The sequence below is a fragment of the Phyllostomus discolor genome, chromosome 5, assembly GCF_004126475.2.
Source record: "Phyllostomus discolor isolate MPI-MPIP mPhyDis1 chromosome 5, mPhyDis1.pri.v3, whole genome shotgun sequence".
Taxonomy (NCBI): Eukaryota; Metazoa; Chordata; class Mammalia; order Chiroptera; family Phyllostomidae; genus Phyllostomus; species Phyllostomus discolor.
This window is the reverse complement of record NC_040907.2, coordinates 20,963,137-20,991,113: the sequence shown is the minus strand read 5'-3', so window position 1 is coordinate 20,991,113 and position 27,977 is coordinate 20,963,137. Positions and strand designations below refer to the sequence as shown.

General features: G+C 56.7%; 1 protein-coding gene across 3 annotated transcripts; it reads right to left on the bottom strand.

Annotated features, from left to right (window-relative positions):
- Positions 1-53: 53 nt before the first annotated feature.
- KIAA1522 (KIAA1522 ortholog) lies at positions 54-27,610 on the bottom strand. 3 transcript variants are annotated; one of them, XM_028511994.2, is made up of 7 exons: positions 27,083-27,610; positions 6,589-6,759; positions 6,452-6,507; positions 6,058-6,181; positions 5,363-5,479; positions 2,712-5,270; positions 54-2,080 (listed from the first exon to the last, which is right to left on the bottom strand). In XM_028511994.2, exons 1-7 carry the CDS (start codon positions 27,315-27,317, stop codon positions 2,058-2,060), a joined length of 3,285 nt encoding a protein of 1,094 aa, XP_028367795.1. In that variant the 5' UTR covers positions 27,318-27,610; the 3' UTR covers positions 54-2,057. The 3 variants fall into 3 exon arrangements, with proteins under 3 accessions (XP_028367795.1, XP_035881613.1, XP_028367796.1); XM_036025720.1 differs by lacking the exon at positions 27,083-27,610 and adding an exon at positions 17,765-17,962; XM_028511995.2 differs by lacking the exon at positions 27,083-27,610 and adding an exon at positions 8,625-8,797.
- Between the last annotated feature and the right edge of the window lie 367 nt (positions 27,611-27,977).

Below are 27,977 nucleotides of genomic sequence, written 5' to 3'. Positions count from 1 at the left end.
AGCCTGGGCCCCACACACCACTCGGCACTCTCCCGTTAAGAAGCAGCCACAGCCAAGTTTTAATCATTTAATTAACACTTGAAACACACAGCTTCAGGGCAGAGTGAATGGCTTGTTTATATAGTCATTATCAAAGACTCAAAAATTTAAAGAAATATATATATACTTCTCTAATATTTTTGTGGAAATTAAAAATCAGAGGCTTTTGGTCTCTCCATTTGCACTAGATCAAGCTCATTTGCCCCAGAGGACAAAGAAGGGATGCTTCCAGATCCTCCCTTTGCCCTCTGTCCCACCCAGTGGGGAAATAAAAGATTCTAACTGAGGAAAAGGAGCTTGAGTAACATTTAGAGAAAGGAAGGCAAGAGGGACTTCAGGATCCCTCCCACCCCCAGCAGCTCCGAGGCTGCTGCCAGGACCCGGTTCCATGGAGGCACTGGCCCGGTCCTGCTTCCCAGGGGCTTGGATCAGGAGCTCTGAGCAGAGTGGTGCTTACTGACCATCTTCTTTCCCCCACTCACGGGGCAAGCACAGCACGTCCCCAGCAGCAGCTCCCCATTACCAAAGGGCAAGGGAAGAACACTGGCTTACGGCTCCGGGGAGGCTGGGAGGAAGTAGTGAGAGGGCCAGGGCAGCTCTCACACCACATCCCGCGGTCCCAGCCCTCATTCTGGGAGGAGGCCAATCTCCTTGGTGGAAGAGAAACAGCCAATGGGAAGGCTCCGTGCCAGACTCAAGCCTGAGTCACTGTGCAGCCACAGGGGCCGGAAGGGAAGCCAGCTTACCTAGATAGGTGGCACAGGCTGGACACAGTCACTAAAATTCCTGGAGGGCACATCAGTAGCAGAGACTGATTTCTTGGGGGGGGGGGGCAACCACCAATCCTGCTCCCTTGGAGCATGGAGTGCCCGCCCCCCCACAACTACGGAAGAGCCCGGAACAGGATGTACCTTCCGCTTCTCACGCTGGTCACCCAGTGCCAGCTCCCCCCAGTGGAGCCACCTGTGCTGAAAGGCAGCTGCACAAAGGCCGTGAACAGAGGCGAGGGAAGAAAGGTAAGGCGAGGAAACCTGTGGGGCTGGGCCCGGCCCGATGCCCAGACAGGCCCTCCCTGTGGTAGGCTCCCCGCCACCCACCTCCTCAGTGCTTCTGTCCAGCTGAAAGGGACACAGCTTTGTCCCTGAAGAGCTGTGCCTGCCCACCCCCAACCTGATCAGATGAAACAAAGGACAACTGCCAAGTGACCCCCAAGATGGCTCCCCGTACTGTTCTGCCCTCTAAGGACAGAACCTGTGACCTCCTCCCCTCTCCGTCCCCGCCCTGCCATGGGCCGAGCAGCCTCCCACTGCTGTCCCCTGCATGGAGCACCTAGCATAACCGGAAGGCAGGAGGGTGGTTGGTGGTAAGTTGAGGCACAGGAAGGCTAACCCTTGCTGCACCCTTTGTGCTTTGGAGTTCCACAGCCTCGCTCCCGCCTCCAGCCTGTGGGAATGCAACGACTTGCCCACCTCCGAGAACTGAGGAGCAAACTGGATGAGAGGGAAGGGATGGTCCCAGCCGTGGGCTGGCTGCCGGGGATTGACGCTGCCGCCATGTAAACAGGCCCTTGGAATGTGGCTTCATGGGCCCTGGAGGGTGGACATGCAGTCTCCTTCTGAAAGTGCTTTGATTCCAGACTACAGGGGGTGTGCATGATTTGGGCATTAAAAAAAAGTGGAACCCAAGGGAGGTGTTCTCCCAACTCTGACCTCAGGGCCAGCAGGGGGCGCAGCCGCCCACTCCCGCCAGCTACTTCCTTCAAGGTGAGGCTAAGGCCAAGACTCAAGTGGCAGCTGCCGGAGGTGACTCCATTGGGGAAAAGGCATGAGAGCTGGATGAGTTGGAGGACAGGGTCAAGACCAGACTTGCATAAATATTGAAGGCCGTGGAGGTTAAGGCTGCAGGCATCCTCTCTACTAGGTTAGGTCTCTGCCACATCCTCTCATCCTTGGAACTGCTCAGGTCCCTGAGATTGTATTCCTGGGAGGGGTCAGCAGTGCCAGTGAGGTGCCTGGTGGTTAGACCAGCTCTTTCTGTGGGTCTGTGGGGGGGAAAAAAAGTAACATTCAGCAAAAGGCCTCCCCAGTTGGTTCTGTACACTAGAAGTTCAAGGCACGTTCTTACCCCCTCAACTCACTGACCAGGCTAGCGGCACATGAGACAATTCACAAACATTATCTCTGACACTGTGATGTAGGCACCAATGTCCCCACCCAGCAGTGAGGATGGGTAGATGAAATGGCGAAGCTGGAATTCAAACTCTACTTCTGACAACAAAGTCCCACACAAGTGGGATAATGAGAGAAAGAAGGGGAAGGGTCTAGTCCAGGAACATGTACGGAGGGCCCACGGGACCCGTAGTAATGAACAACGGGGTGGAGACGGGGTGCGGGGGGCACAGGGCACAGCAGAGCAACAGAGGAAAACTTGGGGCAACTGAATAATAAATCATTGAATAATAAAAACACACTGATATGTGTGAAAAATAACAAAAACCACCCCAAAAGACAAGCCCCACACGCCATGCTTCCTCCCAGTAGCTCAAGGGTGCCAGTCCACCCTCCCCAGACATCCTGAGACCAGAAGGTCCAAGAGCAAGCCCTAAAGCAAGACTCCGATGCCCAGCCCCATCACCAGCAAAGGAGCCCGCACACCACTGCCGCCCACTGTACCTGAGCCAGGCCGATCCAGCCTCTCCTCCGCGCCCACCAGCCGCACGACACCTCCATTCTCCGCTGGCTCCCCCTTAGTCCTACCCTCAGCATGAGGGAGCCCATTGGTCGGAGGAGCAGTGAGGGGCTCAGCCCGAGGAGAGCTGGGCGAGGTGGGTGGGGGCACCCCCGCAGAGGGTTTGCGGGCCACAGGTGGGGGAGCCTTCGGTGACTTCTTTGGGGTCTGCGGCGGTCGCTGCTCTGAGATGCTCCGAAGTTCAGCCACCAGGTTCCGCTGGAGGTCAGCCTGGTTCTCAGGGGACACAGGCCGCTCCAATTGCAGCTTCTTGGTGCCCTTGGAGAAGATGAAGCTGGCCATGGAGGCGGGGGACTGGGGAGACCGTGGCTCTCCCTCAGGTGGCCCGTTGGGCTGGGCGCTCCCAGGATCCTCTTTGGCAGCCAGACCAGAGGCCTTGAGTCGGATGGCAGCGTGCAGCCCTGGGGAGGAGGCAGGTGCGGGACTGGCCCGCCCCGACAGGGCCCTTCGCAGCGGCTTCTGGGGGGCCGATGGCCCTGATGCTGGAGTTGGAGCCGCTGCGGGAGCACCCACAGAACGCAGCCGAACCATCTGCAGGAGGGAGGGCGTGACCAGGGGGGCACCGGCCTCCTCTCTGGGAGCCCCATTGCCCTTGCTGCAGCCCACAGGTTCCTTCTGAGGAAGCTGGGCTACACGCCCGGTGACAGGACTGTCTGGGAGGGCTGGCGGAGCTGGCGGGTCTGGGGTGCCACGGGGCTGGCTCTGAGAAGAGGTGGTGGCGGCAGGCGCCGCAGCCAGGGAGCTGAGAGGAGCTGGAGGGTCTGAAAGGCCTGCAGGCTCGGGGCCAGCCACAGAGAAAAAGGCCTCGTCTGGTGGGGGGAAGTCAGCCATGGACAGGTCCTGCTCCTCAGGCACGGGAGGTGGGGGTGGGGGCCAGCTGGGATCTTGGAGGGGCTCCTCGGCAGTCTCTGGGGCAGATGGAGCCTCCTCAGCCACCTCCACCTTCTTACTGGGTGGCGGAGGTGGGTGATAAGATGGGGGTGGGGACGGTGGGGGTGACCGGTCTTTGGAGGCAGCAGGAGACTCCTGCGGTGGGGCCAGGGATGTCTGTGGGCTGGGCTGGGACTTGGGGCTGGCATCCACGGTAGCAATGGGCCCAGGGGCCAGCGCGGGGGCAGCCAGGGATGGGGCAGCTTGGTTAGAACTCTTGGGCTTGGAAGGAGGTGGGGAGAAGGGGGCCAGCACCTTGGGATGAGGAGGTATGACAAACCTGTCGCCAAGGGTGATCGACATCTGCGGACCAGAACGGTCTGAGGGGGCTGGGTCAGAGAAGGAGGAACACAGCGAGGTCAGGGAGGAGGAGACAGAGGCCCCGGGAGAGCGGAGGGAGGTGACACGCTCTGGTTTAGGGGGTTGGACCTTGCCTGGGGAAGAGGGTGCCCCTGCTAGACCCTTGGGAGGGAGGGTGGGGGTACCACTTTGGCTCGAGTACCCACTGGAGGGTGAGAGTGTCCGTTCTGGAGAGCGTGGGAGGTGCCGGGAGCCACCTGGAGACAAGCCAGGCACCCAGCTGCCTGCTGCGCTGGATGAACAGGGGGCTGCCCCTGTCCCTTCGGACCCACCCGTGGTGGGCGGACGAGGCAGCTGTGGCTGCTGCTTCCGCTCTGGCTTCGGAGGCAACCCCAAGGGCCCATCAGGGGCCGCTGAGCCCCGCTGACGGAGTGAGTAGGTCCGGCGGGGAGGTGGCGGGGGCCGCTTCAGCTTACGTAGGGACACGCTCCGGCTGGACAACTGCCCGCTGCTCCGAATACTGGCAGTGTCCGAGGCCTCAGCAGTGCTGCCCCCACTGGGAGAGCCCCTCCCGCTGCCCCCCTGGGGCGGGGGTGCCACACTACTGCTAGCTACAGAGCCCTCTGGCCGGCCCTCAGAGCCACCCTTAGAGGACAGGGTGGAGCCGTCGGACACGATGGTGTCGGAGGACTGAGAGTGGCTCCAGGTGTCACTGGAGGAGGACGGGTGGCGGCTGCGGGGCTGCGGGCTGGAGGCCGAGGAGAAGCGGCTCAGCGAGCGGACGGAGGCCGGGCTGGCCGAGAGCAGGCTGCAGCGGCTCAGTGTGCGCAGGCTGCAGCGGCCCAGGGCCACCACGTCCACTGTGGGTGGCAGGACAGCGTGTGGGATCAGTTTTGACAAGTAGGTGGCCTGGGGTGAGATGGACATGGCCGGGCTCAGAGGCTCAGGAGGCCCTGCCCCTCCTGTCAATCCAGGCACTGCTAGGGACATGGGCCGGGTTATTGGTGGGGGCTGCGCCCCTGTGGACCGGCCAACAAAGGTGTCATCCCGATAGACGCGGTCGATGTGGCGCTGCAGCATGGCCTCTGCCTTGGACCCGGCCTCCGCCTCTGCCTCCAGCGCCGGCAGGGACACCCGGACCCCTGTTCCTGAGGCCAGACCTGCCGGGCGGCCATCCACCGTGGGGATCCGTACAGAGTCCCGCGGACCAGGCGGCCGAGGAGTGCGTGGTGCTTCGCGCTCACTCCGCAGGCCTGGAATGGACAGGATGGACTTGGGAGTCAACGGACGGGGGTGCCCAGGGCTCCCAGCCCACCACCACTGCCCCGATCAACCCAGGGCTCACCGAGTTCCTTCTGCACGTGCTGCGGCAGGCCCAGCACCGTGCTCCGCCGCTCCCGCCGCCGCCGCCCTGACTTCCCCGACGATTTGGCAAATGAGTCGTGGGGTCGAAAGGTGGAGCCTGGGGGCCAGCACAGGGGGGAGACACCATGAGAGCAGGCCTCGGGGACGTTCTGGAGAGTATCAGTAACTCCCCAAAAAAAGGTTTTCATAGGCAAACAGGCGTGGGCAAAGCTAGGCTACACAAAGCCAGGCGCTCCTTTCCTTTAAGACTTCTGGGAGGCTTTCCCATTTACTAGGTCGATAATGATAATTTCCATTTAGCGAACACCCATTATGTGTTAGCATGCTAACCACTTGGTATTCGTTCCAATAACGTAAGTGCTCTTGTCTTCATTTTTTGTAGAACATCGAACAGAAGCTCAGAGAGGTTAAAAGTTGGCCCAAGGTTACACAGCTAGTAAGTAGCAGTATCAGGCTCAAACCCAACCTTTAATCGCCCTGCTCTGCAGTTAACGGGAGTCCTGGCTGTCCAGGAACACACAGGTGCTCTGTTTCCTAAATTCACTGAATCACAGAGTGTGGAGAAACACTCGACGAGGAGGAAAGCGGGACGCAAGCTACAGGTGCTGGGACCCAGACGGTGCCTGCCCACCAGCCCTCCACCCCGTCCAAGAATCCCGGCTGGTGGGCAGACACCTTTGCGCTGGATCATCTCGGAGCGGATGGAGAGTGCATCCTCTGCCGTGGAGCTCTCAGCCATGTAGGATGTGGTCTGGCTGCAGAAGGAGATGCTGTCTTCATCCGGCCCTGTCCTGGAGGACTGTTGAGGGGAAAAGGAGATCAGGCCCTGGCCTCAGACCGGGACCATCCCCAGAGGCCTGGCTGGGGCTTCCTGTTGCCTCTACAGGGCTCCCCGTTGGACTGTCTGGCTCAGATTGCCCCTAGCACCACCCTGCACTGAACAGACACTTCACGGTACAGGAAGGAGACAGATCCAAAAAGGTCCGGAGAGACACACTTGCCAGAAACCAAGAAGGAGGGAAAAGGAGAGTCAGAATGAGTGGCGGGGGGGGGGGGGGGGGGGGCTCACCTGGAGGCTCTGGGTGTCTCCATGGTCCCAGCCACCCTTGTTGAGTTTCTGTTTCTCTGGAAGACACAGAAAGGTGTGTTGGGCTGGGCCTCTCACCTCGGGAGCTAGAGGAGCGCTGCACGGCGCGGGAAGGCTACCTTGCTGCTGCAGGGAACGGAGCCCCTCCTGGGCCTGCGTGTGCAGCTCTTCCAGGTGAGGCAGCCGCCCACTGGGGAAGAAGACATTGTCCTGGTGCTCGTCCGCCGCAGACCCGGGCCCCTGGCCAGGCCCCACACTCAGACGCTTGTCACTCTCAGCCTTGGCTGAGCCTAGAGGGACGGGAGAGGATGAGAAGTGAGGCCCGAAGGACAAGGGCACTCACAGCCTCCAGGCCGCGCACGGCCCCTGCACATACGTGCAATGCCCACTTGGCCAACCTGTACACACAGCCCCAGGGACATATACGAACTATATCACCAAGCACACACAGATCTGAGTACCCATACCACACAAAAGGCCCCATACAGGACACCACACCGCGGGCCCACAAGCCCACCGCATGTGCACATAACACGGGCCTCATTATGTACACAGACAAAGCACCCAAGTATAAACACATCTGTGTGTACACACTGCACATGAGGGGCCTCAACAGGACGCACGCAGCTCCCACGCATACACACAACACCCACGGTTCCCGTTCCATACATACACAAACAATACCAAACACACACACACACACAACTGTGTACCCACACATCACTCAGGGCCCCATGCAAGACACCATGTACCCATACAGCCCCCAGCAAATACTTTCTCTGATCTCCAGACCCCAAGGTCCACTTTACAGGAAAACAAAACTAAACAAAACAACACCCACCCTTTTCTCATAGGCACCTTGGCCAGGGTCCAGACAGAGAGACCACAGGACACTAGGAAGAGGTGGGGGCTAGCAGGGGTCAGAACCAGATTACCGAGCAGTACTGGGGGGGAGGGTCAAAGCAGGGATATGGCCTCTTGGGCCCCCTACTCACCCATGTGGCTATCCTTTAGTAGAAGAATAAGCAAGGTGGGGGAGAAAAGGGACCCAGGCCCCGACACCCCCCAGAAAGGAAGCTCCAGACTCTTGGGAGAACAGTCCCAGGTGTTCCCCTGTCCTGGCAGCCACCCCCCCCCACACACACACACAGAGGAGCCAGGGATCCATTACAAATGATCCTGTTACAGGCCCCGCCCACTGGGAAGTTGGTCATCTAATCCTGGGAATGGGGGACTGTGTCAGCACTTTGCAGCCCCAGCCCCCCTTTAAATGGAACCCACAACACAAGCAAAATAGCTGGGAGGGTCATGTGACCTTGGCAGTGCCTCGTAGAGGAGCAAGAACAAAACAAGTCCTTTAAAGGGCCACGCCCACAGGCCAGGGTCTTCCGTGTCCCTCCCCTCCTTCCCCAGCCAGGGAATCCGCAGGGGTCCCACAAAGTCAGAGCTAGGAGGTCTCTCCGTGGTCCTTTCGCCTAATCCCAACCTCAATTTTAAAGATCGGGGAAAAGGCTCAAGGAGGAAAGGAATTGCCTAAGGTCACCCAACAAATCGGAGTCAAACTCCACCACAGGACTAAATTCCAAGTTCCCAGAGGGAATTCCTGGGTCACACGCAAACTGGGGACCCTCTGGCCTCCATGCCTTAATCCAGGCCTGAGAGCCCAGTTCCTGGGTGAAGTGGCCATCCGACCCGCCCTCCAAACCTGCACCCCAGGGGGCCTCTAAACAGAACTCCACTGATCATGCTCCCCAACTTCCAGCGGAACTGCTTTCCCCTCGACTCTGCTCCCCATATTTCTTCCTCCCAGACACACTGCCCCGGAGGGGGTTGCCCTTTCTCTCCAAACGGAGGTTGGGAAGTACCCAGTCAAGTGCGGGTACTCCTTGGAGGCAGCCTCGCCCCAGGGCTGCAGGCTTCAAGGTCAGGGACACCTGGATCCATCCTCCCAAACACAAGCTGGGCCAGACAAAGGGAGCGGCACAGCAGCTGGACAAAGGCGTGGCAGCGAACAGGGGAGCATGGCCTCGTTACTGGACCCCATCCCCCATCCATTACCCTTCTCCAGCCTTTATCACCCGATTCTACATCAGGGTCTGGCAAATGGAGGTGTCGGGGATCCCTATTCTCCCCCAACCCAGCCCCATCCACTCACCCTTCTTCTTAAAGAGCCCGAGGAGCGCGGGAAGGTGGCGGCCCAGAAATACCACCATGACGGCGGGCGCTACTCGGACCGTCACTATCCCGACCTCTCCAGAATGCCAGGGGAGGCGACGCCTTCCCCACAACCCGGCACTAAGGGATGCAGTTGGATGCGGTCCACCGGCCCGCCGCCAGCCCAGCTGCGCTGCGCAGATCCGGGCAGGGAAGGGGGAAGGGCTGCTCCCCAGGTCCTCCTCCCACCTTGGCCACTGGCCCCGCCCCTCTACCGACCCCGCCCCTCAAGTGAAGAGCAGGGGCAGGAACCCCCTCTGGCTCAGAGAAAGTGGCAGCCAGGGCCTGTGGGTGCTTGGCTCTGGTGGACACTATGACTGGGAGGGCTGAAGATACTCAATTCCAAGGCCAGACCACGAACCCTGTCCCCAAGTCCTTTTCTAAAGGGTCAGGAGCCAAAGCTAAGGCAGGGCTCCCAGCTGCCAGATGGCAGGTGGAAGAGCCACTAGACTAGGTTTGGCATGGTGCCCACCCCAGGCCCTCCTGGCTGGTGAGGGTAATTCCCTGGAGAGGGAGTTCAGAGCGTGGAGCAGCCAGCACACCTGTGGGGATGGCCCCTGAGCGGATGGCCAGGCCATCAACAGAGAGGCCCCTGGAAAGGCAGAGGTGGCGCCAGCCCAGGACACAGCAGTGGGAAGCCAGGGAGCTGCCCAGAGTGGTAACCCCCATGTGTATGTTCAGCCCCACACTTTCCGAAGGACGTTCTCCCCACTGAGGTAATGTGACAGCAGCAGCCCAGAGAAGCACTGTGAGCTCCCTGCGGTCACAGAGCAGACAGGCCGTCAGCGCAGACCTCCTGCTCCTCCAGGCCAGGATTCCCCCTACTGGCTTGACTATGACCCAGGGGCTCTGCTGGATCACCAGGCAGGGAGAAGAGAATGAGCCAAGAAACAGCTCCCAGGTGAGGGCAGGAGGGGAGCTCGGGTCCAGGTTCACATCCAGCTCCACCACACACAGGTAGTGCTTTCATGCAGAAACAAAGCCAGTAACTCCTCTTTACGAGACTATTATATCCATTCATTCGATCAGCAAATACTTCTTAAGCTGGTCCTAGGGGCTGTATCTAATGGAAAACTTTCTCCTGTTCCCCCCGTCTATATCCCCAGTGCCTACATCAGCGCCCAGGAATACTGTGAGCTCGGTAAATATCTGATGAATACATGAATGAGATCTAAACAACATTTTAGATAGGGAAGACTCCAGAGCTGTGACGGGAAGAGGGTGCCTTCAGGGGACATCAAGGAAAGCCTCCCCAAGGAAAGAACGCCAGAACCGAGACCTAAAGAATGAGGAGTCAGCCAGCAGAAGCACGGAGCCTCGTAGACGGGGGCATCGGCAAGTGTGAAGGCCTTGAGACGAGGGTGGTAGGTTTTCCAGAACACAGGCCAGTGGGGCTGGAACACGGCGAGCCAGGGAGAGAATGGTGGGAGGTAGGGGCGAGGGCAGGAGCCAGGTCTGGTCGGGCCCCACAGGTCTTGGCAGAGCCTGAATTTCCCCCAGGAGGTTGGTCAGTAAAAACGAAGGTTTGCCTGAGTAATGACTGTGTGGAAAAGAGATCCCCCGAGCAGTTCCGAGAGGCGTAACGAAGACTGTGGAACAGAAAGCCTGTGAAGTGCCACCACCACCCCCCCAACTGGCCTGCGGACATCCGTCTCAGCACCCTTCTCTCCAAGTCCCTAGGGATCTAAGACTTCCCAATGGCTCCCACGCTGCAAGACCCCTCTGCAGGCCCTTTCCCCCTTTGCCGCCCCCCCTCCTCAAGAGACCAGTCAAGCAGATGGCGGAGTCTCTGCTCCCTGGAAAACAAACTTCTGTGGAGCTGGATAGTGTACATCCGCAAATCACTGAAATCTAAACAATTCCAAGAAACTGGCGTGTTAATCCCCATTTTACAGATGAGGAAACAGAGGCCAGAGAGCGCAAGCATCATCAAGCTGGTAAATGGTGGCAGGGCAGCTTCTACACTCAGAACAACTCAACTCTGAAAGCCATCCCCCGTCCACCATGTCAGCTACAGACCTGACCTCCCCGCCACTAAAGGGCGAGATGGGAAGGGAGGGAGAACGAAAGGAAGAGAAACACTGATATGAGAGAGAAACGTCGATAAATTAGTCGCCTCTTGTACGTGCCCTGACCAGGGACCAAATCCACAACCCAGGCATTCGCCCTGACCAGGAATCGAACTGGCACCAACCAACGGAGCCACACCAGTCAAGGCAATTCACATTTTCTTGACCACGTACTTTTCCCTCTTCCCTCGCTCTTAGGCCAGGCCCATCCACCCCTCTTATGAGTCCCACTCAAGCAGAAAAGAGCAGTAGACTAACACTTGCCAGGTGATTAATTCGTGCCAGGCACCGCGCCAGGGGCTGGTGGAAGGCAAACAGCCTCTGCCCTCATGGATCTTACAGCAACAGCCCTTCGAGGCAGGCACTCAAAGACACTCTCCGGGTAACTGCTCATTGACCTGTGAGGCTCAGAGAGCTAGGTGACTTCCCAGGCTCTGGCCGGCCCCAAAACTGGAGCCTTGAACCGTGCAGGGTACTGTCATCCTCGGCTTCCCCCTAACCAGGGAAACAAAGGGCCGAGCTCCTACTAAGTCAGGAACAGGAACGCATCAGTTCCTCAAGGTCCCCAGCGCACAGCTGAGAGTCAGGGCCACAGCTGCAAATTCCCAGCCAGATCCAAGGCTCTCACTCTTGATAACGCCTGGTTGCCCCAGCAACTCCCCTGCCTTCTCCCACCCGCAGCTTAGCCAGAGCCTGAGGCCTCTCGGAGACACCCCAGACACAGGTCTACACATCTGTGGCTTGCTGAGGGAGGGGCTCAGCAACCTGAATCTCAGATGGAGGGCAGGTACCACACAAAGAAATCCAGGCCCTAACTGAAGAAAAAGAAAGAAAGGAAGATATCCAGGCCTAGAGAGCGGAAGGACCCTTGCCAAGGGCACACTTAAGAGTCCGAGTTCCAGGACCTTCTGCTCCAGGAGTCCAGAGGTGCAGCCTAAGCCTCCCCTTCTCCTCCACCTGCTTGAAGGAACAGGCTTCTGGATCTGAGAAGACACCTTACTTCTGGACACACACCCCCCCCCACACACACACAAGGCACACCAGGAAGCACACATGCAAGTTCACGAGCCTAGGTCTGGTCCACCAGCAGAGGTAGGCAGGCACACACCTCCAAAAAGTCCCACTGGGCCCAATCCCACAGGTGAGTGCTCTCAGGACCACATCCACAAAGCACAGCTAAGCCCCACAGTCCACGTCCCCTTCACGCATGAGCTGGACTGCAGACTCACACAGGGCCCTGCCAGGTGGCTGTGTGCACGTGAAGGTAGGTGCACGTACCCACCACTCTGGGGCTTTCCTGAGCCTGGAGACAGGGCAAAATGGGGGGGGAGCCTCAGCCCCCAAGGCCATGCGCATGTGTCTGCAGTGTCTTGGCAACATCCTCCATGGGTGAGGCCTCAACCTGCCCTATTCCAGAGCAAGGGGTGGGGGTGGTGGCGGCGCACCCACAGCCAGGCAGGCCTGACTCAGAGGACAGGAATGAGGGGGGCGGGCACAACTGCCCAGGTGGCCTCTCTCAGGAACTGGAACCCTCCAGGCCTGACCTTGTCCCCCCTGCACACCCCCCTCCACGTTCTGAGTGTGCTGCTGGACAGCCCAGGAGCCAGGACTCAGGGTGTCCGGAAGCTCTAGGTCTCAACCCCTGGCTGGACCAGTGCAAAAACCAAAGCCTGAGGGGGCTGGGGCTGGCCCACAGGGACAGAACCCAGAGCATATGGGTTCATTCTTTTAGAGGCCAGATGCAGAGAACTGAATACAACAAACACTTTCAGGTGGGGACACTTTTACACTTCTCAAAACACTTTCTCTTCTAGTCTTGTACACACCTAACAAGAAACCTGAAGGGTGCCTGTGACACTCCCTTTTTACGAAGGAACAAGAGGAGACACCAGAGAAAGTGACTTGCTCAAGGTCACCCAGCCAGGAAGTGGCCCAGCCCACGGTCAAGCCGGGGTATCACTCCAAAGACCGTAGCAGTCCTAAGTCTGAAGGAGTTAAGGGGTGGGGGGCCATAGCCTGGGTCCTTGCCCAAAGAGGGGAGGCTCTACACCCCACCTCTGCAGAAGGGGAATCCCCCTCCTTCCTTCCCTCAGTGGGAAGCCCCACCCAGCGGAGGCAGAGCTGACAGGCCGGTTCTAAGATAAATATTAGGGGGCAGGGAGTGCCCCGGACAGGGAGGAGAGGATCCCATCCCAGAGGTGCCTAGGGGAACGGCAGTAATGCAGGGAGGAATTAGCTACAATAATATTAATAAATGTCATAATGAGTTTCCGGGTCAGTGTCTGCTCCCAACAATGATATAATAATCTCTTTCAGTAAGGGAGCAATTTTGACTTTCCAAAGCCCGTTCCTTTGTTCCTTCAAGGCACGATTATCCTCCTATAAATGCCAGAGAGGCCAATATCAGCCACCATGAAGCCAGGGGAGGAAAAGGCTGGGAGTCAGAGGTCTGGACTCCAGGCCTTGGACAGATGAACCAGTCTCTCTGGGCCTCAGTCTCCTCATCTGTAAAGTGGGACTAACCCACTTCATAGACTGCCCGGGAAAGTTAATGCCTCTGAGTGCGGGGTAGGTAAGGGGCCCGCTAGGGCCTTACAACACAAAGATAATAAACTCGCAGTTACAGATTGCCAATTCATTGAGACACACATGATCTCACTAAATCCGTCATCATACAGAGGCGCTCCCCGAGGGTCAGTGACTTGCCCAAGGTCACACAGCCGGTAATGGCAGAGGCAAGATGTGAGCCTGGCTGGCTGACTGGCTGAAAAATCATGTTCTCACGCCACCAGAGGCTTCCTCTCCCACCCACTTCCAGAGCTCTCTTTAAATCTCAAGTGGACTTAAGGACCATTAAGATAAGGTTTGATAAGGGACACTTAACATAAGCTCCCTACCAGGTCCTCAGTGCCTTAGCCCCATCTGACGGCCCTGCCCCCTGTTTGGGAGGGAAGGGAATTTGAGCCCAGACCAGATATCCCCCTTGCCCTGGGAGTCAGCAGTCCTAGGTTTGAACTCTCACCGCCCCTCAGCTGCAGCGTGATCCTAGGCCAGGCTCTGGCCTTTCCAGGGCCTCATTTTTTCAGCTGTGAGGTAGGACGGTTGGAAAAATGCTTTCTCAAGAGCCTGCAGTGAGTATGACTTTGCTCCTAGAAGGAAGGCATTGGTCCCTCACTGAGTCAGGGCCTGGGGCAGCAAGGGAGCTCAGCTTATCTCAGATCCCGCAGGCCCGAGGGGGAAGCCCAGGGCTCCTGCACGCAAGTTCAGACATACAGTTGGTCACAAGTCTCCCCGCAGGAAAGGGGGGGAGACAGGGAGAAGCTGGGTGGAGGTGTGGGGGTCAGGAGGAACAGGCCATCTCCTAGCTGAGGGACCTACCAAAGACCCCTGATGCCCCCAGTCCAGCGGCAGGGATGAAAAGAACTTCAGGTGGTCTAATCCCACCAAAGACTTAGTTAGCCCTTCCCTCAGTCTCATCTGCAAGATGGGGATGATAAACCCTACCAAGAGGAGGGCCATGCGGAAACCTGACAGGACAATGCACGGAACAAGGAGGCCAGTGGGAGTTGGGGGAAGTTCCCCCGGCTCCCAACTCCACCCCTCCAACAATCCCCCCAACGGTCCAGGACCAAGCACCCTGCCGTCCAAGGAGGTGAGTAGTGTCTTGGGCCCCAAATCCCAGCAGGTTAGAGTCTTTCCAGCAGTGAGGAGGCCTCGCCCCTCCACCCTCGCTCTCACTCTTCCCCAGGGTCCAAGGGCCTTTGATCCATGGGAGCTATCCTTCCTGGAACCCCTCCCACTTTCCACCTGCTCCCTCTCTGAGCCCTAGGGGATTCCACGCTTAGTCCTGAACTCCCTCCCCTCCCTCACAGTGCTCCTTCCACTTGTGTTCCTCAGAGTCCAAATTCCCCGGGGCCTCGGGCTTTCTAGGCCCAGAGGACTCGCAGGCCCCTCAATCATAAGAGGAAACCCGTCTATCGCTAAACAGGTCGAAGATACAGCTTTAGAATCTGACAGGCTTGGGTCTGAACCAGGATTCAGCCACCTCCGTGCTGAGTGGCCCTGGGAAAAGTGACTTCACTGCTCTCAGATCCAGCTTCCTCATCCGTAAAGTGAGAAGAGTAACAGCTTCTAGCTTATAAACTTCCTCATCTGTAAAGTGGGGAGAATAACAGCTTTTAGCTCGAGGACAAACACATTGATGTAAACGCTTAGCATAGAGTCTCGTTTTTATCTTCGCGTTATTATTTCTGCTGCAACCCTCTAGCCGAGCAGCCCTCTCTGGCCCTCACTCCCCACATCTGATTACTCCCAGGTCCTAGCGCTCCTGTCACCTCCTCTGCAGTGTCCCTGCAGCTGCCACTCCTCTCCATTCCCACAGCCCCCACCCTGTCCCTAACCCTCACCTCATCACCTCTCCCCTGGATTACTGCAACAGCTCTGACTGCTCTCTCTAGCTTCCACTCTTACCACCCCACCCGCCAACCTGTCCTGCCTTGTGCTTGCCCGCACACAGAGCCATCTTCCTCACACACGACTTTCGTAGGCTCCTCCCTTGCTCAAACTCCTTCACTGGCTCCCTATGGCCTGTAGACTCCAGCCCTCTCTGCTTGCCTTGCCTTCTCTCTCTTCCTTCATCCTCTCACAGACTAATCAAATGGATAAGTACTCACGTCCCAGTCCCATACCTGGGCCTGAAACAGCAGAGGCGGAGGCCAGGGGGGCCTCAGAATCCTCAGCACAAGTGAAACCAAATGGACTGAAGTTTGAACTCACAATGGAACTTCTCCCAGGCACAAGAAAAGGGCCTCAACTACTTTTCTCTCCACCCTCCACGCTCAGTCTCAACTCCATGCCTTTGCTCACAACCATACCCCAGAAAAAAAATGTATCTCATTTAATCCACAATTCAGCACTCATTCCAACCCTGCAGTTACTTCAAAGACCAAATTAAAACCATCTCCCTAGTTTTCGAAAACTGACCCCAACCCAAAAGCTTTCTGATATGTGGCCTAGAATACTCCCCAGCCCCCACGCTTACTTCTCTGTTGCCTTGACATCACGTTGGTTTTGGAGGAACACCTTGAAGCCTGGATGACCCCTGAGTTACTGCGGGAACTGGAAGAGTAGGCTGCTAGAAGCCCCTGGCCTCATCCTTCAGGGCCAGAGGGCAGCAAACTGTAAACACAGCCCTCTTAATCTCTCTCCCCACCACAAATGGTCACAAGTCTGGACCTACAGTTGGTTTTCAGGAAACCATCAGTTTAGAGTGACCATGAAATGGCAGATGAAGAGCCTCAGCCCCACCCATTCCATGCAGATCCCAAGAGGAGAGACAGGTGGGCAGAGCCTGGATTTCAGGAGTGCTGGGACAGGGAGTGTACTGGAAAGTCCTGGAGGCCCTCATCAACCCACCTGCTGAGGAATCCTCAGGGAGCCTATCAGAACTTAACCCTTTTCCTACTGTTATTTTGATTATCATAATTAGTCTTCAAACCACAGCAAGCAAATGACCTTGGACAAGTCCATCTTCTCTAGACCTCAGTCTCTTTATGCATGAAATGGCTAGCCACACTGTAAGGGTCCTGAGAAGTCACCTAAGCTAAGCCCGGCTAGACACCGCCACAGGAGCCAGGTAGGTCCAGAGAAGTAAGAGCAATCTGCTCAAGGTCACCAGAGCCCAAACCACAGTCACACTGAGAACCCAGACCCCCAAATTCCTGGCCCAGGCTCTTTTCATGGCCCCCTGCATGGACAGATGAGATCATCAGGCTCAGTTCAGAACCTCTAAGAATGTGGGCCATCCTGGGAAATTATGGGTGGATTTTCCCACCACAGTAGAGCGCTCCCCACCCCACCCTTGGGGATTTCTCATTCCCAGTGGGGATTCTCTCACTCCCAAAGACCAGATACCCACCTCTGTTGGAAAGCCCTTACCTTCCTGGATGACTGGGGGGACAGTGAATCCACTGTTCTGCCCCTACCCCATCTCTAGATTCACCAGGTGGGGGAACTAGGCACCCTCAACAGCCCCTCCTCTAGCACCCCTTGGGACTCTGAGGGATACCCTGACCTGCCGCACCCTGTGGGGGAACCCAGGAATCCCACCTCCCAGCTCTGGGGTGGGAGGCCTTCCCCATTCTTCCCTCCTCCCCACAACTTGGACGCTGGAATGTGACCCGAGGAGGGATCCCGCAGCACGCTGGGAAAGGCTGTGTTCCAGCTCGGTGGCTGCACTGAAAGGGGGGAGATGCGGCAGTGACCACAGGGACGGCGGGTGGGGGTAGGGGGACCGAAAGACTGCGGTGGTGCAAGTGGGGGTGGGGAGGGAGCCCAAAGAACCAGTCCGACTCCTGATTACGCCAGATGGATGTGGCCCTGAGCCTCCAGCCCCCGGTTTCCTGCTTCTCCCTTTCACCTTTGTCTCCCCTCCCTCCAGCAAACTTTCAGCCTGTTGGGGGCTAAACCCTGGAAAACAAGAGCGTGTATGTGTGTATGTCACGCAAGTGCCTTAGGGTCTGTCTTTAATCCTGAGTGTGAGTTTGGCTGGTTGTGCTGTTCTGAACCTGTGTGTACATCTGTGTCCCTACATGTTGGGTAACTGTAGTTACATGACTGTGTGTACGACTGTGGGTCTGATTCTGTGCGTGTGATGTAGTTCGTGTGGCTATGTAAATCGTACACATAGATATATGTGTCTGTCTCAGGATCTGTGCTTCCTACAGCGATGGTGTGGGTGTAAACGTGTATGAGATTTTATGTCTGCACGTCCATACATCTGAGTGGGTGTTGTGTGTGTGTCTAAATTCTGAACATGTACATGTGCCTGTCCGTGGGGATTCGTGTGTGCATGTGTTTCTGTGTGAATGTTAACAATCGGGTTTATATGCGGGGAATACCCGGCCCCCCACACTCACACCCGCCAAGCCCCGGGAGGGGGCAGCAGCGGTGGCGGCTGCAGCAGCAGAGAGACCCTCCTCCGGGCCTGCCCCGCCCCCACCCCGGCCCCTACCTGCCGGCCGCTTCGCCAACCGCCCGAACCGCCAGAAGCTGCGGGCCCGGGGGCCGCTGGGGGCCTTCCTCTTGTGGTGTGAGTTGCCCATGGTGGTCACGGAGCCAGCACAGGAAACCTAGCACAGCTCAACCAGCCGGGCCGCCGGGCCCGCAGCCCCGGGAGGCAGGCAGAGAGACGCGCGCGGGCGGCCACCGCAGGCGCCCCCAGCCCCAGCTCAGCCACGCCCCCAGGTTCTGTGGCCAATGGCCGGTCCAGGGGCGGGGCAGGCGGAGGGGGGGGCCTGGACCGCCCCATAGGCTCCGCCCCCCAGGACCTGGGAGACCAGCTGAGCCACCCCGCCCAGAGAGCTGTGGGAAAGGCATGGCCTGTCCAGGTGAGGCAGGCAGGTAGCTGACTCTCCCAGCCCAGAGGCCGCCATTCTGAGGACTGCAGTGGAATGGAGATAACTAGGAACCGAGCTCCAGAAAGGAGGGGTCTAGGACCCTCCTGCTGCAAAGGTCCAACAAACATCACAGATGGCTGTATGTACAAATGTATTGATCTGACTGTAGTTCTGTAGTAATGGTGTTCAAAATAATAGTAGTACCCTTTTACAATAGTGTGTACTATGTGCCAGGCACTGTGTAACTGCTTTCATGCATTACTTCATTTCATCCACAAAACAATTATGTAAGGTAAGTACTTTTATCATTCCCATTTTACAGATGGGGAAATTGAGGTTCCATGAAGTCAACTGACTAGTCCAGAGTCAAACAACATTAAGCTACAGAGCTAGGACTCAAACCCAGACTGACTCCAATGCCCACTCTCCGTGCCACCGCTCCTCCAGTTTATGCCTCTGCATGACCTTGAAGAAGAGCATAGTAATGGGGAGTTTGTAACTGTGTGCTTGAACATGGCTGTGTAGTTGTGTACCTGTGTACATACCTGTTACCCTGAACATATAGTTTCCTCTCTATGTATTCATCCATATGTGGCTATTTGCCTATATCAATATAATTTAGCCTGTTTCCAAATGTTTAGATGTGTACTTTTGTGTCTCTGCCTGTGTAATTGTGACTGTCTCTTTCAAGGTGGCTGGAATCATGGGGTTTATGTATTTGAGTAGGTAACAGCCTGCCTGTGTACATGTCAGTGTAAATATGTTCATGAACTGTGTGGTTGCAGGTGCCTCTGTGTATTGGTATGACTGTGCAAGTATGTTTACTGAGTGTGTGCCCATATCTACATTTGTGTGGGCGTGTAAGTTTAAGTAATGGAAAGTATAGTAGGTAGACATATGTGAAACTATCCTTATCTCCCCTATACAAGTCTTTCTTTTTCAACCCCAGGCCAAGCTATCATCTCTTCTGAAAGCCTTCCAGGCTGTCACGCTGCCCCTCCCCTCTGTGTCCTCACAAGCACCCTTGTGCCCTGGGACCTTCCCAGAGCCCCACAGCCAGGGAAATGCCTCTCCTTTACCATTACTCTGCCCTGTCTCTCCAACTAGGGACAGCATGGTGCAGCGGAGGGAACACTGGGCAGGGAGTCCAGAGCCCTCAGTTCTAATCCCAAATGGTGCATCCTTTCTGCCACCTGGGCAAGTCTAGCCAGTACACCATGCTGCCTCTTATGCCCAGGTTCCAGAACGCCCTGTCCCTTCTCTGCAAAATGAGAAAATCAAAGACATTCTCCCCACCTCCCTTGATGCTCATGTCTTGTTAAGAGTCTGAGGCTGGTAACGGTGCAATCTCTGCGGGGTTGTGTTTTATTCATCCATTCAGAAAATACTCATTGAGCATTCACTGTATAGCAACCTGTGTGCACAGGACTCCCTGCTGGGCACAGAGAAGAGGGTCCTGGTGTCTTAGCTGGAAGAGACCTCAGAGATCTGCTAGCCCAATTCCCTTAACTTACAGATGGGGAAACTGTGTCCCATAAGGGGAAAGGTAGTATGCGGGAGCATTAACTGAGTGGGGGCAGATGCTCAAAGAGCCTTGAAGGATGCCTGTGGAGCAGGTGCCGTGGCTTTCACAGCAGGCCATGCAGGAGCTGCCCACACCCACCAGTTCAGCCTCCTCTCCAACCGCACCCCTCTCATTCTCAGAACTCCAGCTACACAGAGCTGCTTGCCACTCACCAGGACACACCTCCAGGCCTTCACATATCTCCTTTCTCTTCCACCTTTGCCTGGAAGGTTCCTCATTATCCTCAAGGCCCTGCTCCACCGTCCACTCCTCCATATAGTTTTCCTTGCATGCTCTCTTCCCCCAGTTCAGTGTTCTGTGCTGCTACAGGCATTAGTGCTGCCCGCTGAAATAAACCTGATCGTAGCTCAGGACTCCCCAGCACTTGTCTCAACCGGAAAACAAGTCCCTCAAGGGCAGTGATGGTCTCACTTCTCTTAGTAACTCCAGGCTCAGTCTAGTGTCTGGAACACAGTAGGTGTGCCATATGTGTTGAACAGAAACTGGTAGAGGTGGAGATGGTGGGGCTTGCATACTGGTGGAGGTGGTGATGATGGCAATTAAGTACTGGTGGAGGTGAGGAGGTACGAGCAGAAGAGTCCAGGGTACTCTCCCAGCCTTACATTCTTTCACAACAAAGGCTGCGCTTGCTCCATAGCCGAGAGCATGGGAAGAGGTAGGTGGTGTGGAAGGAGTGTGCACCAGAACTCCTGGCAGCACAACACTCAGCCTGAGTGCCCCATGAACCTCTTGGAGAATGGTGGGGAAGACCTCCTCCGGTGAAAGACCTGGAGGAGAGGGTACCCTAAGCAGACGGGAGGCCCTACTTGTAGCAGACCCCACCAGCAGCCTCCTGGGAATCACATTGCTAGAAGATTTGAGGTTTAAACCTCTTTGCAAGCTACCTCCCGTCCATACCGAGCACAGAGCCAGGCACCTTGTGAGTGGAGCTGATGGCCTTTGAGGAACCGGCCCCGAGGACAGTGGACATAAGAGCATTGAGTGCAGTGGAATGTAATAAATAGGGAGATGGACAGTGATTTTCCCCTCCTACCCAAGGAATGTGTCCCCACTTGCTTCCTCCCCCAAGTGAGCCAAAGGGCTAGAGGTGGCCATGGGGTCTGTGGCTGGAAGGGAGAGGTGTGCATACCTGCGCTCCCCACCCATCACGTTCACCATGGCCCACATAATAGACAACACCTCCTCTCATTAGTCTTCGGCAGCATACGACAGGCCAGGAGCAGCTGAGACAGCTTTTAGGGTTTGGGGAGAGGGGGATTTCCAAGGGGCAGGTAGGTGGGTGAGAGGAGGCTCAGTGTAGATTTTTCTAGCCACAGGATTTAACGAACCCAGTTCAGCAAACCTTGCTGGCAGCCTTGATTCAGGGGCAGGAGAGGAAGAGAATAATACCCACCCTGCCCCCTGCCGAGGGGATTTCCAGGAGAATGCTGGGATGGGTGCCATGGATGCAGATTCAGGGCCTCCACAGGGAGGGAGAGGCAGCTGGCACCACCCGGCCCCAGACGGTGTCGGAGGTAAGAGAGGGGATGGCGGCCTTCTTGGCCTCGGCTTCCTGCTCCTCTTCTCCCACCCCTGCTGGAGGCGCCTCTCTGGGACAGGATAGTCCACAGGAAGTCTGACACAGTAGTGGGAAAGCTGAGGCGAGCCTGGCAGGTACGGGCCCCTTTTGAACCTCTAATGCTGGCTGGCTCTATGACCCTGACCTCCCGGCCTCGGCTTCCCACCTGCATGTGCTATGAGGGCTCCCTGTGACATCTCGGGCCATCAATTCTGAGTGTCTAGGATCTGGAGATGCTCAAACACCGGGGACCCATAGCAGATCACCAGCCTGTCACCCAAAGCCACTTAGTGCCAGGCCCTGTGCTGGGCAGAGGGAAAAAGACAATCACCACAGCTCCTGCCCTCAGGGTGTTCAGAACAGTGAGGTACGGTGACTTCTGCACCCCACAGGGCCCAGACTGCCAGCTGGTCCCATCCCCGGCAGGGGCCCCACCTGATTCCAGTGTTGCAAACCCCTCAACCCCAGCTTCTCATCCATTCATTGTAGTTCACACGTCACCTCCTCAGGGAAGCCATCCCCAGTCTCCCCCTGGGGTCTCCCCCTGGGATCTCCGTGCTCCCTCTTATCATATTATTTGACCCTTAATTGCCTCCCTGACCTTGGTTCCTGGCCCCCTTAGATTGTGAGGCCATGAGGACTAGGACCTTGTCTCTCACTCATCGCCCCCCCCCCAAGGCAGTGGCTTATAGTAGGTACTTATACCTAATATTGAATACTGAATAAGTATTTGTGAAATACACTAGTGGGGCTGCCTCTCCTGTGTGGACCCAAGGCAGACAATGCGCATCCCTTCACAGGGGCCCGCGGGAAATGAATCCAGACTCCTCTGTGGAAGTCACTGCCCCCCTGAGTGACACGCGGACCCCTTCCTCCACAGGGAAATGGGGCATTATTAGACTGTACTCTCCTCCTCCACCTTCCTGTGATATCCAGACCCCTGGGTCCCCATGACTTGTCCACGACCAAAGGGAGGCTCTCCTCTTCTGGATGTAGTTCCCACCCCTCTGTCCCCAGCCCCTGCCAGCTTGCTCCCTCAGCCCATTCTCAAAGCCACACAATGCTAGAACTAAAAGGGATTTCAGAGGCCAGAAAACCCCATCTTTGTCAGGACAGGGCATGGCTGGCCCAGAGTGTGGCAGGACTTGCCCAGGTCATACAGTGGAGCAGACCGCAACCTAGGAGTCTCTCCACAACCCCACGCCAAGGGCAGTTCTCCCTGAGTGCGTGGCCCGAGTTCCTCCGGTTAAATCCATAGGTCCTGGCAGGATGGCCCCTGAATTCTCACTATGGGTATAGGAGCCACCCACATACCCTCTCCCCAGCCACTGCCCATTCCCCAAGAGAAACCTTCGGAGGGCTACAGACTCTTTTCCCCAAAGCTGGTCCTAAGATGCCACACGGTTATTCCTCTACAGAGTCAGAAACACATGCAACCTCATATTGATCTGTTAGGAGAGTGTAGCATCTGGTAGCAGCCTGAGTGCTCCTGTCACTGCCACGCTGTGAACATCAGTTCCATGCAGTTGGGGACCTTGCCTGTCGTGGCCCCAGTATTCACATTACCCCAAACAGTGCTGAACACTACATAGTGAAGAATGTGCCTTTTTCAGATGAATGAAGCTGAGTGACCTTGACCAACTTACTTTCCCCCTCTGGGCCTATTTCCTCACCTATAAATGGTAGTCAACGCCTGTCTCCCAGGCTGTTTTGAGGACAGGGAAAACACTCACGAAGGTGCCTAGTCAGGGCCTGGCACAAAGAACCTTCATGTTACTTCTCTTCAAATCAGCCAGCTCCCTGTCCTTCTTCCACGCCCTGCTCACCTCCTCCTGAAAGGCTCCCCTGATTCTTGGGCTCCAGGCCTGGCATCTGGCCCAGAAACACTTCCTCCCCACACACATTTATCTAGAGACCAAATGACATTTCTGGAAAATATGGATCCCTGCTTGTTTGCTTTTTCTTCTGCCTGCACCCTCCCATTGATTGGACAAAGGTAAGACTCCACCTTCTGTGGGTTCTCAATAACCATCACCACCCCCAGTATGCGAGGTGGAACCAAGTGAGCTGTTTTCCAAACACGCATCAGGGTGAACTTAGCCCATACCAAGAGCCTGCTACTGTCTGGCTCATGCTCTACAGACCAAAGCACTTAGTCTGTTATCTAATTTGATCCCTGAAACAGCCCTGTAGAGCCAGGATTTAATGTCTCTGTGTTACAGATAAGGAAACTGAGGCTTGGAGGGGTTAGTAACCTGCTGGTGTCTTGGTGTCTTGTGGCCTGAGGGGTGCAGACCAAGACAGCAGAGTTATCCAGTCAGCCCCAGAGCCCATCCTTTCAGACTGGGTCCTTAAATCACAGGTAATCAAACCTAAAAATACACTAATAGCAGTCCCTTGCATTTCTACGGTGACTTCACTTTCGTGTAATTTTCACATCTTCTCTTGTGAGAATCTTGGAGAGACAGAAAAGTTACAGATCCATCAAGGCAACGTCCCTTCTCTTTCCAGAGACAGGAATGGACTCGGCGAGGCCACAGAGACGTCGCTTGCCCAGTGTCACGGGGCCTACTGCAAGCCGCTGGGCCAAAACTGGAACTCTCATTTGCCCGACTCTTCCCACTCTATCAAGAGAAGTTCTATCACTTCTCTCTGGGCCTTTCCCATCTGTAAAATGGGTTGGGTGGGAAGACCTTTGTGCCTTACCCACTAGTCCCTGTCTTTGGGAGTGTTATATAAACAGTACCAGTTTGGGAGGCAGATAATTTAAGTTCAAATCCCAGTTTCGGTGAGAAATTTTTCAACCTTTTTTATCTCATGGCACAGACAAACTAATTACTAAAATTCTGTGGCACATCAGCCCTGGCTGGTGTGGTTCAGTGGACTGAGCACAGGCCTGTGAATCAAAAGGTTGCTGCTTCCATTCCCAGTCAGGGCACATGTCTGGGTTGTGGGCCTGTCCCCAGTAGGGGGCGCATGAGAGGCAACCACACATCTAGGTTTCTCTCTCTTTCCCTTCCCTCCTCTCTGAGTAAATAAAAAAATTATGTGGCACATCAGAAAATACATTTTTTGCCTATCTGACAAAGAAAAAAAAGGTATAATTTTGATTCAGTCACACCAGAAAGCTATTGCTGTGTTGGCTGTTGTCATTTTTTTATTTTGCAACCTAAGGGAAAAGAGGTCAGTGCCCCTGACTAAACAGTCAGGTATTGCATGTTTTTAAAATTCTTGCAACACACCGGTTGAAAATCACTGGTTTGGGCAAATCATTCACTCCCTGTCCCTGAGCCTCAATGTCTTCATTTACAAATGGGTTCAAATGAGATCATGGATGTGGGGCTCCTGGCACAGTCAGAATAATCAATAAATGTCAGGCTTCTGCTCTTGTCTTTGTAAGTCTGTGCAGGGTAGTGCAGGGTGCGGGGCGGGGCGGGGGGGGGGGGCAGGGAGCAGAGGGATTCCGGAAGACGGGCACTCAAAGTACTATGTCTAAGGACTTAGCCTTCCCATCTCACAGTGGGGACCCAGGTTAGAGGAGCCGAGACCTGCATCTCTGGGTCTTTGGTTCAGAGAACGGGGAAGGCGACATGACGGCCTTCCCGGCAAAAGCAGACCTCCCAGGAACTTTCTGTGTACCTCTCCTTCCCATCTTCCCCAATCCCCACTTGAACATTTTCCCCCAGAAAGAGTTAAACCTTCTTTGGGCTTCCCCTTCCGGACCAGCGGTGCCAGTGGAGATTAGGGAGATCGGATTTATTTCTCTTAATAAACAGAAAAGAAGTAGAGCCAGGCAGGTGACAAGGAAACGACCGAATAATAGGAGGCGGGAGCAAAAGGGAGCAGGACTTGCTCCAGTTGTACCTGGGGCCACCCCCAGCCCTGAGGAAACAACGGCCAGGGGCAAGGGGGGTGTTTCCTACACGTGGGCTCCATCGGGCTGACCTGCTGCCCAGAAAGCCCGGTGCTACCTGATACCAAAACACAAGGCAAGGGAAGGCCTGACCACTGACCCAATGACCTCTAACCCAGGCTGTTGGAGCAGAGACCCACGGGTGGGCTTTCCCAGCCTCTGCCTCCAGGCTGGTCCATTGCTGCGGGGCGCACCACTAGCCTCAGGTCTCCAATCCTGAAGGTCTCACCGCAAGCCATCCTGTTGCAGTTCTGACCCAGCGCTTCCTGAGTGAAACAGGGACGCTTCAGACGGAATCCCAGCAGGGCAGCCCTGGGCAAACCCCAGGTCCTGTTGGGACTGCAGAGCCCTGGGAAACACCCCTCACCAAATCCTCCCTCAGAACCTCGCCCACCATCCCAGCCCCAGCACCCTGGCTTCCATTTGTGGTGCACCGGCAGGGCAGCAGGGCCCTTATCCAAAAGGAAGATCAGGTCGGACGCCATCACACAAGAGACTTTTCACCCTCTTCCTGATCCCTGAAGTGTTCCTTTAATTCTCCTCCAGAGGAGATGGCTGAAGGACACGGGGAGGGTAAACACAGGCAGAATGGGATGGGCCGAACACGCTGCCATTGCCTCACCTCCGGTGCAGCAGCAGAAGCAAAGCAAAGGTAGGTAGACTTCAGAGCATGGCAAGCCCCAAGGGAGCCCCACCCTCTTGCAGAGACTCCTGCCCTCCCCCTCACATGAGACTCCTGCCCTCCCCCTAAATGAGACACAAAAACAGAGGGAGAAATGAGGGAACAGCCAAGCAAGTGGCCAAAGGAGAAGTGACCCCAGCAGGGATGGGCCAAGTCAGCCTCCCCCTTGGGTGCCCATCCTCAGGCCAGAGGGAGCCCAGAGGCAGGGAATTAGCGATTGTATTTTAAGCGCCCACCCCAGCCCAGATACAGCCTCTCAGCTGACTTGGGCCTCAGTTTCCCCGTCTGTAAGCACACGTCCAACACAGGCATGTTTCTAACAGGGATGGCGGAAGGAGTGAAGGGGAGGGGTGGATGGTTCCCATGGGTGAGCTCACCACCCCAGGAGGTGGATGTTTGCGGTCTGGCCCAGGTGGGTGGTGAGAGCGACCAGATGGGAAAAGCTAACACTGTCAGATTTTTTTAAGTCTTTATTTGGATGGATGGATGGATTGATAGATTGATTTGAGAGAGAGGGGGGAGGAAGGGAGAGAAAGAGAGAGAAACACTGATTTATTGTTCCACTTATTTTTGCATTCATTGTTTGCTTCTTATGTGTGCCCTGACCAGAGGTCGAACCCACAACCTTGGCGTATGGGGACAAAGCTCTAACCAACTGAGCAACCCTGCTAGGCAACACTGTTAGCTTTTAAAAAACTAAAGCATATGGGGCTGGCAACCCAGATCCACCTAGCCAGCTGAAACATCTTTTGAAAGCAGATGACCTGCCAGACGCAGAGGGACCCCCTCAACACCACCACCAAAGCCACAGGGCCACTAGCCTCTCCCATTGGCCCCAGGCCAGGTTCAATCTCTGACCCCCTGACTCAGCAGAGGGCAGAATCTGGATGAGCCTAGGGGATGGGGATTGCTTTACCGTCCCAAGAGCCAGACTGCCAGCACTTCCTGCTTAGGCCAGGGATCCCAGATCTAGCCGAGGGGCCCCCCTTCCTTAATGTCGAGTGTAGGCTGAGTGTAGGAAAAGCTGAGGGTCGGCGGAGAATGGGGTTGCTTGGGCTGAGCCCGGGGCCTTTCCACCTCCCCAGCACCAACGCCTAGCCTCACCCCCCTCCAACAGCCGCGGACCCCCAGCGGAGCCACCCTGGCCGAAACCTGGGCACCGCCCAGCGCGCAGCCCAGGTGCCGGGCGCCTTACCTCGGCCTTTGCCCTTGGCCCTCCTAGCCTTGTCGTCCGCCTTCTTGGCCCGGGGGGTGGCCGGTTCGGCGCTCTCAGCCCCTGCCGCCTTCTTCTTGCGCCGCTTGCCCCGCAGCCAGTTGAAGGCGCGGCGGAAGCCGGACGTGCCCGAGCGGGACTTCTTCTTGCGTGGGGGGTCTCCCGGTCCCCCAGGCTCATCCGCCGCAGGTGCGGCGGGGGGCGCGCGGGCCGCCATGGCGCAGCGGGCGGACCAGGCGGCGGGGTCAGGCCCCCTGCGGCGGGGCGCCCATGCGTGGGTCGCGCGGCCGGCTACCGCGGGAGACGCGCCCCGTGAAAAGTTTAGGCGGCGGAGGCCGAGCAAGCTAGGAGCTAGCGGCAGGAGGGGCCGACCGGCAGCGGGCGGGGCGCGGGGGACGCCCGGAGGGACGGAGCCCGGAGAGGGAGCGGCCGCGGAGTGGGAGCGGCGCTGCCTGCTGCCCCTCCCCGCCGCCCCGGCCTGGGCGCTGCGGGGCTGGAGGAGGGCGAGGTTCGGGGCCGAGGCACAGCGGCCCAGAGTCCCCGGAGTCGCGCGGACAGCCCGGGACCGAGAAGGCGGGGTCGCGGGGCGGGTCCGGAGGGGCGGTACTGAGGTCCTGTCCCGGCGGGGCCACTAAAGGGTGTTCGATTCTCGAAAGGGAGGCACTGGCGGTGGTTGGAGGATTTGGGGGACCGAGGGCGGTACTCAGGGAAGGGGGAAGAGAAATGCTGGGGCTGGACCCCAGAGAGCCTGGTGTTCTGTGCTTGGTCTGGGAAGAGATAAGAGATTCTGGAATTTTTTTTTTTTTTTTTACCTGGAATAAGGGAATTCTGAGAATTCTTTCTAGGACCGGACAGTATTGAAAGTTTTGCTCTACAG

Coding starts and splice junctions, on each gene's coding strand:
- KIAA1522 (XM_028511994.2), bottom strand. CDS start 27,317: ATGGCGGCCCGCGCGCCCCCCGCCGCACCTGCGGCGGATGAGCCTGGG. Junction 6,508..6,588: donor CCGTTCCCTGCAGCAGCAAG/GTAGCCTTCCCG, acceptor TGTGTCTTCCAG/AGAAACAGAAACTCAACAAG. Junction 2,081..2,711: donor GCTGGATCGGCCTGGCTCAG/GTACAGTGGGCG, acceptor TCCCCCCCACAG/ACCCACAGAAAGAGCTGGTC.